This window comes from Pseudorasbora parva, chromosome 20 (genome assembly GCF_024679245.1).
Source record: "Pseudorasbora parva isolate DD20220531a chromosome 20, ASM2467924v1, whole genome shotgun sequence".
Taxonomy (NCBI): Eukaryota; Metazoa; Chordata; class Actinopteri; order Cypriniformes; family Gobionidae; genus Pseudorasbora; species Pseudorasbora parva.
The window spans coordinates 35,408,970-35,418,543 of NC_090191.1; the positions used below are offsets into that span (position 1 = coordinate 35,408,970).

The 9,574-nt window shown below is 35.8% G+C and overlaps 1 protein-coding gene across 2 annotated transcripts; it reads left to right on the forward strand.

The window, feature by feature from the left end:
- The first annotated feature begins 229 nt into the window (after positions 1-229).
- Positions 230-8,153, forward strand: svopl (SVOP-like). Of its 2 annotated transcripts, XM_067427572.1 has the most exons (16): positions 230-940; positions 1,539-1,716; positions 1,825-1,925; positions 2,022-2,120; positions 2,392-2,463; positions 2,550-2,674; positions 4,039-4,102; positions 4,246-4,371; positions 4,473-4,601; positions 5,056-5,129; positions 5,329-5,525; positions 5,615-5,726; positions 6,548-6,629; positions 7,675-7,764; positions 7,869-7,982; positions 8,095-8,153. In XM_067427572.1, the coding sequence occupies exons 2-16, from the start codon at positions 1,578-1,580 to the stop codon at positions 8,104-8,106; spliced, it is 1,536 nt and encodes a 511-aa protein (XP_067283673.1). In that variant the 5' UTR covers positions 230-940; positions 1,539-1,577; the 3' UTR covers positions 8,107-8,153. The 2 variants fall into 2 exon arrangements, with proteins under 2 accessions (XP_067283673.1, XP_067283674.1); XM_067427573.1 differs by lacking the exons at positions 230-940; positions 1,539-1,716 and having other exon boundaries at positions 2,026-2,120.
- The last annotated feature ends 1,421 nt before the right edge of the window (positions 8,154-9,574 follow it).

Sequence of the window (9,574 nt, forward strand, 5' to 3'; positions counted from 1 at the left end):
TCTCTCTCTCCTCTCTCTCTCTCCCCCCCACAGTTTACTTTCTCAGCAAAAAGAAAAGAAAACGCATTCTGTATATGATTTATAAGCCTTTTGAAAGTGGGGACATAAGTCACCCTCTTCTTGTAATACCCATGTCATACCCATGTCATTAAAGTAAACAGTTTTGTTAAGAGATTTAATGGATTCGTTTCGTTGAAAAGATTCGATTCATAAATGTGATTAATTCACTCATCCCTCCAGTCGCTACAGTAGCTAATGTCACCTGTCAGCATTTTGGTCACGCCCTCTTCGTCTGAAACCTGTAACATTACTCACGTCTCCTGCCTAACAGGTCCGTAAAATTACAATTATTTCCTTTTGGCGTGAATGTAAGCTATATGGACACTACAAACACGTCAGAGCCCACAGCTTTGTTTACCAGATTTAGGTCATGAGCAACACTAAAACCTGTTTGTCCACTTAAAGTAGCCGCGTCCAGTCTCGATAAACAGCAAAATAATCCACAGTTCTAGAAGTAGAGCAAAGAAAGCCGATATAGGGCGTGTTATCTTTAGAGAGAGAGAAAAAGAGACATGGCCCTTTAAAAGTTAGCCAGAACCACTTACACGCTGAAGGTTGTGACGGTGTTTACCTGTCGACAGGTGTTGATACTGCGGGAGAGGTTGATGCGGCATCTTTACAAAGGAGCTTAACCATTTCTACAGAGTTCAGAATCTGGATCATACACTCGAAGTAGTTTAGTAGGACCCATATTTATCGTTTTGCTACACTGATTTGCATAAATCACTGAAAGGTCTTGACACAAATACGGGAAATTCAGGAACAGCTGCCTGTCGGTGAAATACAGTATCAAAAAAAGTGTCAATCGCGGTGAGTTGCGATGGGAAAGGCTTCGCCATGACGAAGGATCGTTTTTGATGACCCTATCATCGGTGTTATAGTAAGAATTTAATTTGATCAAGCTCACGTTTCATTATAAACTCATAGGCTAAGTAGAATAGTCTGCTGTGTTATCGTGTACTGTAATGTTCATCCTTCATTGTAACATAAATAATAATTTGAGCACATTCAAAAATCTACTGTTGTATAGCCTAGTGAAGGTATCAGGTGGTAATTTGGTATTTGTGTAATTAATTGTTTAATTAATGTTTAATTCATTTCGTTTTTTTATTGATCAAAAGACATAAAAGAATATCGTAATGATACTTGTCATAGAAAACATGGTGCAACCATGACCAACAAAATAACATGGTAGGCTATGATCATGTTATTTGTCTAGAAAAATGGTGTAACCATGATGTATGTCAAAAAAGGTGATTACCATGGTGCCATGTACAAAAACATGATAAAATCCCCTAAAAACATGCCTGTATCACGTACGGTACACGTTAAAATAAAATCATGGTGTTACAATGTTATCAAAAAAATATGATTCCATCATACTTTTTATGTAAGCATTCATCTGTTGCTTTTAGGTCTTTGCCTCTTTTTTTCTTTTCTTTTTTTGTTAACATAAAGGTTTCGTCCAAACTTTTCAGTGTCTACGATTCAAGCAATAAGTCGACTTTTCAGAGAGGATGGCATTAAAGCGATCGTCTTCCATGAAGACCGAACTGGTCAATGCCATCCAGCTTCAGGAACTGGAGCTGGAGCTGGATGAAGAGATCAACACTTGTAGCAGCAATAACACACCTGCTGAACCTGCTGATGCCAAAGGTGAGGAACAAGCAAACAAAAAAACTTAAAGTAGATCTGTTTATTCTCTCAGAGAGCAATGCAAATACCTTCCAGTCATCTTATTGAGGGGGATTTTGACTTCTCTAGCTCATACAGAACCGAGATGCTACACCGTTGAGGAGGCTGTGGAGAGCATCGGCTTCGGCCGTTTCCATATTCTCCTTTTTGTCATCATGGGTAGTGCCAATGTAAGATAAGTGTGTGTGTTTGTCTATGATTCATTAACCAGCATACATACTGTGTTTTTACTGCTTGAATGTTTCATAGCTGATGTGTGTGTGTAGATAGTGGAGGCAATGGAGATCATGTTGTTGGCTGTGGTTTCTCCTGAGATCCGCTGTGAATGGCGTCTAGAGGATTGGGAGGTGGCCCTTGTCTCCACGGTGAGCTGCTCGTCCAATCAGAGCCCTTTATTTTGTTTTCTGTTTGAAGTTCGAGAGGAATGGAATGTTGCAGTGCGAGGTGCACACATGTGCCTGTCTGACCAGTTTGATTGATCTTTTTGTATCCATTTAAAAGTGATGTAATTTAGCTCATGCTGAAGTACGTTCTGTCCCAGGTTTTTGATTGCCATTATTTTGTGTGCCATTCTATACAATTCAGAAATAGTCATTAAAGGAATGGTATTTTGTTTGTGTTTGTGTATGATTTTAGATGGTGTTCCTGGGTTTTATGGTATTTGGGGTCCTCTGTGGCTATGTTGCCGACAAATATGGACGCTGGAAGGTCAGACGATATTCCGTTTAACCCATAAGTGGTATATTGTGACTTTAAGGTTAATTAGATTAGAAAACATGTGTTTGTGTGCACAGGTGGTGTTTGGTGGTTTTATATGGGCATCATATTTTTCTCTGCTCACTTCATTCTCTCCATCGTACGGCTGGTTCATCTTCCTGCGCTGTATGGTGGGCTGCGGTGTTGCAGCCACATCTCAAGGGTGAGAATATGCAAAACATACTGTATGCACATACTTTTAATACATACAAACCTAGAAATTTCAAGGTTTGTTTAAATAGAGGTTTAGGACTGGAAAGTTCTGAAATTTTTTTTATACATATATTTTGCTGAAAAATATTTAAAAAATATCTCTTTGTTAGACAATGACTTGCTTGCGAGCCATAGAAATGTTCATTTTGTGAGCAAATTGTTCTTTGGAGTCATTTTTGTTTGATCGATTCATTAGGAAATCTGTCTAAATCAAAGTATTTTTAAAACTTTGATCCAGTAATCATAAACAACTGCAAATGTCATGGAAATTCTTTGGTCATAAATCGTGGGAGACTTAATTTTCCAGAATACATAAAAATAATAATTCAAATGCATTGACCAAAGGCCCATTCACACCAAGAATGATAACTATAACGATAACTATGTTAGCATCCACACCAGCAGACAATATTGTTCTGTTTATTCTAAGCAGGTGCTTGTCTGTCACTTTAAAGGGTTAGTTCACCCAAAAATAAAAATTCTGTCATTAATTACTCACCCTCATGTCGTTCCAGACCCGTAAGACCTCCGTTCATCTTCGGAACACAGATTAAGATATTTTTGTTGAAATCCGATGGCTCAGAAAGGCCACAATATAATTTCCTCTCTGAAGACCCATAAAAGACACTAAAGACGTCTTTAAAAAGTCTACAATAATTTTATGAAGCGACGAGAATAGTTTTTGTGCGCAAAAAAATGAAATAACGACTAATATAGTGATGGGCAATTTCAAAACACTCCTTCCTGAAGCCTCTGAGCTTAATGAATCAGCATATCGATTCATGATTCGGATCGTGTGTCAAACCAACAAACTGCTGAAATCACGTGACATTGGCGATCTGAACTGCTGATCCGATACACTGATTCATACCCTCTGAAGTTTCAGGAAGCAGTGTTTTGAAATCGGCTATCACTATAAGTCATATTCTCATTGCTTCATTAAATTATTGTAGAACCTCAGTAGTGAGATGGGCTTTGTAACGACGTCTTTAGTACCTTTTATGGGTCTTGAGAGAGGAAATGACATTGCTGTCAATGAAGGCCTTTCTGAGCCATCGGATTTCAACAAAAATATCTTCATTTGTGTTCTGAAGATGAACGGAGATCTTACGGGTGTCGAACGACATGAGGGTAAATAATTAATTACAGAATTTTCATTTTTGGGTGAACTAACCCTTTAAATGCTCAAGATCATTATATCACAATGCATTCTGATTGGCTGTCAATCTCTTAATCATTCATCAGCTGGATAAAATATACAGTTTACCTTTGTGTGAATGGGCCTTTAAGTTCCAAAACTTTTTCTTTTTAAAGGTTTGTTTTGAAGACCGAATTCATCCCAGCTAAACACAGAGCATCCTTGCTTCCTCTTGCCTCAGTGAGTGTCAAATGGAAAATCATAATAATAATTATAATTTTCTATAGCACCTTTAAAGGAGCTTCTGAAAGTGTTTTTTAAATTTATGTTTGACCTGCAACTGGGAAATCTCCAACCCTGACTTAACATGTGTTGTTGGACAGATCTTCTGGATGCTGGGATCCATGCTTATTATCGTTCTCGGTATGACCGTGGTGCCCACGATGGGCTGGCGCTGGATGATCCGTTTTTCCATTATTCCCAGCATCATACTCATTGGCCTCTTCTTGGTGAGTTTCATCTAAATGGTGCTGAAACATGCTGAAGTAAATGAAAGATGAAGTAGATGTTTTTCTTTGACTCACTCGCTTGCTCTTTTCCTTCATGTTAGTTTATTCCTGAGTCTGCGCGGTACCAGGTCTCAGCAGGTAACATACAAGGAGCCTTGTCTACACTTAATTGGATCGCCAGGATGAATGGTGCCACCCTACCGGAAGGAGAACTACGGGAACCTGAAGTGGTGTGTATGAGAAGTTCCTTTTTCTTTTTTTTGCTTTATGACAGTTTCAGTTAAGCAATAAGCAAAAGTAAATAATTGCATAATGCTTGATATCATGTTCAGCTTAACTTTCTGTGAGTGTTAGATGATGAGAAACGTGACCTAAATGTAAAAATAAGCCCGTACATTTAAACATGCAATATTTACAGATACACATAAATAAAAAGGAAATTGGTCAATAACCGATATGGGGCCGTTTTTTGTATACAGGTTGTATACTGTACTAATAACATGTACTTATTTATGCAATATGTGTATGAAATCAATTAAATGAAACCTGAATTAAAAATATATTAATCATTTGAGATTGTGGGTACTTTTGAACAGTATCTATATGTTCTTAAGGAATAATGTATGCTTTTTGGTCTGTGTAAACGCACAGAAAAGTACAACTGAAATGTCTGTTTGTATTTAGACAGAAAGAGGAAATGCCATGACTCTGATCAGCCCGACATATAGAAGAACATCACTATTGTTGTGGTACTCATGGTAATGTCTAATTTCCCTTTGGTTATTGTGTGTGTGTGTGTGTGTGTGTGTGTGTGTGTGTGTGTGTGTGTGTGTGTGTGTGTGTGTGTGTGTGTGTGTGTGTGTGTGTGTGTGTGTGTGAGATCAGCAAATACACTTTTCAGTTCCTGTGCAGTGTTTGTATGCTAGATGTGAGATGTATTACATTGTTTATCCACAGGTTTGTGGCCTCCTTCACTTATTATGGCTCCGTCCTCAGCGGCTCTGAGTTACTGGAGAAGAACCTTCTCTGTGTGACAGATGCCGACTTAGAGCACCAGATCAAACACAACCAGGAAGACACGCTGTGTTACTGCATCCCCTTCAACATGGCTGATTACCAGACCCTCCTCATCAGCTGTTTGGGCGAGGTGGCACGTGAGTGACCTTTGACCTCTCACTCTCCACATTTTCACATATTCTGTTTAGTCGAATGTTAAAACCTGATGTATGTGTTTCCTCTGCAGTCATCCCCCTCAATATCTGCTTGTTAAATGTATTCGGACGGAAGCCCAGCATGGCCATACTGCTGGTGTTGTCTGCCGTTTTTTTCATGCTTGTTAATATTTGCACAACAATGTGAGTATATTCATTTGTTCTGTAAAATTATTTTACATTTAAATTAAAACCATAAAAAGCATTATTTGCTCATTAAAACACAATATAAATCATTCTAAATAAAAACATCTGTTTTAACACACACTATATATATATATATATATATATATATATATATATATATATATATATATATATATATATATATATATATATATATATATATATATATATATATATTGTGTGTTAATAATTTAAAAAAGCCAATAATTATTTTCAATGACAAATATTACAATTGTAAATGAATTACAAATATAATGTACAGTATAAAAAAGTTTTTAATTTTTTTTTATTAATGTAAATATAAAATAAAATGTATGTTATTAAAAAAAAATTACATTGCCAACTAAGAAAGTAGAAAAAAACATATCTAAATAATAAACATAATAAACATTTAAATAAACATTTATATAAATAAATAAACATTTAAATAACAACAAAATTACTCAAACTTGAACTAAAATTAAAATGTAAAAGAAAAATGTAAATTTATTTATGGGATTCGTATGTTCAATTACGTAATACTTAATTTGGAATTATATTGTGTACCTGCTGATAAGTTCACACTGCTATTATTGCTTTAGTAATTAAGTATAGTATCATCTGTTTTACATATTCTATACATGCTTTGAACAGTGTTAATAAAATATAATGCAGAAAGTAGTATGGCAGTAAGCTAATCTCCACATAGTCATTTACTTACGATAGGGGTGTAAAAACAATTCCTGGTCCTCTTGTGGCCATGTGTTGTTACAAGTGATAATGTGTTTGTCCCTGTGCAGGTTTGGTTTCACTGTACTGCTCTTCCTTCTCCGCTCTGTGGTTTCCATGAATTTTAATGTGGTCTATATTTACACAGCAGAGGTGAGACCAAACACATGAACACTCCACTTCCTCTTCATATCTTAAAGGGTTAGTTCACCCAAAAATGAAATTGATGTCATTAATGACTCCCCCTAATGTCGTTCCACACCCGTAAGGCCTCCGTTCATCTTCAGAACACAGTTTAAGATATTTTATATTCAGTCTGAGAGCGTATCTAAGTGTATGCACACTATACTGTCCATGTCCAGAAAGGGAATAAAAACATCATCAGAGTAGTCCATATGTGATATCAGTTAGTTCATTAGAATCTCTTGAGACATCAAAAATACATTTTGGTCCAAAAATATGAAAAACTACGACTTTACTCAGCATTGTCTTCTCTTCCACGTTTGTGTTCAATCCTCAAATAAAGATTCAAACAGTCATGAATCAGTAAATCGATACACGTTTGATACACGTCTGAATCATGAATCAATACGCTGATTCACAACCTTTTAAATCTTTATTTGAGGATTGAACACAAACATGGAAGAGAAGACAATACTGAATAAAGTCATAATTTTTGTTATTTTTGGACCAAAATGTATTTGTATTTTGTATAGTATTTTCGAAGCTTCAAGGGATTCTAATGAACTAACTAATGTCACATATGGACTACTTTGTTGATGTTTTTATTCCCTTTCTGGACATGGACAGTATAGTGTGCATACACTTGGATACGCTCTCTGACTAAATATTAAATATCTTAAACTGTGTTCTGAAGATGAACGGAGGTCTTACGGGTGTGGAACGACATTAGGGTGAGTCATTAATGACATCAATTTCATTTTTGGGTGAACTAACCCTAATTGATAGTTCATCCAAAAATGTCATCAATTACTCTTACCCTCAAGTCATTCCAATACATCCAAAATATCCATTTATATATTTTGAATAGACTTTCAGTGGAGGGACAGAAATCTCTCAGATTTCATAGTCTTATTGATTTGGAATGACATGAGGGTGAGTAATTATTGTTATTAAATTAATATTATTATTAGTATTATATTAAAATTAAAGTGTAATGATTGGTGTGTGTTTGCAGGTTTATCCCACATCCGTGCGCTCAATCGGAATGGGTTTTTGCACATCCTTCAGTCGAGTTGGGGGAATGATCGCACCTTTTATTGCACAGGTGCTCTGTGTTTGACTTTCCATGTGTGTGTGTCTAAATAAATATCTGTTTTGTGTTTAACGCTTTTGATTTATACAAAGATAACATTGTAGCTTGTGTCATAGGTGTTAATGTCTAGGTCTGTGATTTTGGCCCTGTCACCATTCGCCACAGCGTGTGTGATTTGTGCGGTGGGAGTGGCCTTTATGCCCATTGAGACCAGAGGGCGTGCGTTACTGGTAAGCATCTTTACAACTCTCAAAACAACTTTTCACTGAGGTTATATTGAGATGGTTTTGTACTTACATTTTATCTGTTTTGTTTCCACCCTCACCCCCTCCTCTTTTTCAGCAACATGGCTGAAAACACCTAAATGGAGATTAATAATAATTGCACTTTTGTAACAAAACATGATCTTATTAAAACTTAAATGTTTTTTAATTAATTGTGTTGCCTGTGTTGTGTTCATGCTTGTGTTGAGTTCATGAATGTGTGTGTGTGTGTGTGTGTGTGTGTGTGTGTGTGTGTGTGTGTGTGTGTGTGTGTGTGTGTGTGTGTGTGTGTGTGTGTGTGTGTGTGTGTGTGTGAGCCTGTTTATGTGGTTTATGAGGACACAAATTTGTATAACTACATGGGTATTACACTGGTATTACTCTATAAATGTGGTTTATGAGGACATATCAAATGTCCTCATAATTCAAATGGCCTTAAAAACATACTAAATGATGTTTTTTTGAGAAAGTAAAAATGCAGAATGTTTCCTGTGCACGGGTAGGTTTAGGGGCAGGGGCAGTGTAAGGGGATAGAAAATACGGTTTGTACAGTATAAAAACCATTACGCCTATGGAGAGTCCCTGTAAACCACATAGACCAACATGTGTGTGTGTGTGTGTGTGTGTGTGTGTGTGTGTGTGTGTGTGTGTGTGTGTTTATTTTCATTTAGCAGAGGATTTTTTGTTTTTGTCTTTTGACAAAAATATTCTATTTGTTTAGTCAGTATTTTATGCCATTAATTAATAGTCGGTTTTACTATAATGGCATTCATTAGCTCCATAAATAAGTAAATAACAAAAAAATACAATCGCCGATTATTAATTATTCATGAAGATTCGTTGTCGTGTGCTGTGAGTTGTTACGCAAGAGCGCATTCACAACGTAATTTACGTAGTCTGACTAGCACGTAGGTTTACTTTTGCATTCGTGTAAGTTTACGTTTATCTTGTGCGTTTGGGTCATGTTTGGGTGAGTTAACTAGCCTGCTAGCACGATGCTTTAGCTCATTTAAAGGGAATATTCCGCATTTTATTGTTTATCACGCTATTTTTCCTCATCATATTTTCGTCAACAGTAGTCTATGTTAACCTTGACCGTATTTTCATTCGTAATTTGGTTGAGGGGTTTTCAGTCTTTCAGATGATCCTGAAAAATGTAGCCTATATTATGAATCTAAAATTAGTTCATAGGTTTAGCTAATTTATCTCACTATACACTGTATGCATAGATCTATGTGTTGTGTTAAATGTATTAACTATTTATTTGTGTTTGTTTCATTTTAATCTAATTTGTATTGATTTATATTAGGATTTTATTTGTTTAAATCAAATGTAGTCTAGATTACTAACTACTATTTTTATTATAATCGCAATTTAATTAATTAATTTTAATTTATTCTATTTACTTATTTAAATATATATATATATATACACACACACACACACACATGCATAAAGATTCCTCTAATCCCACTCTTCCTTCCAGTGGGAATTTATGTTTATTTATTTATTTTTACTTTTATTTTTCTATGATCCCCTGTCACTCTGTTGCTCCCCCA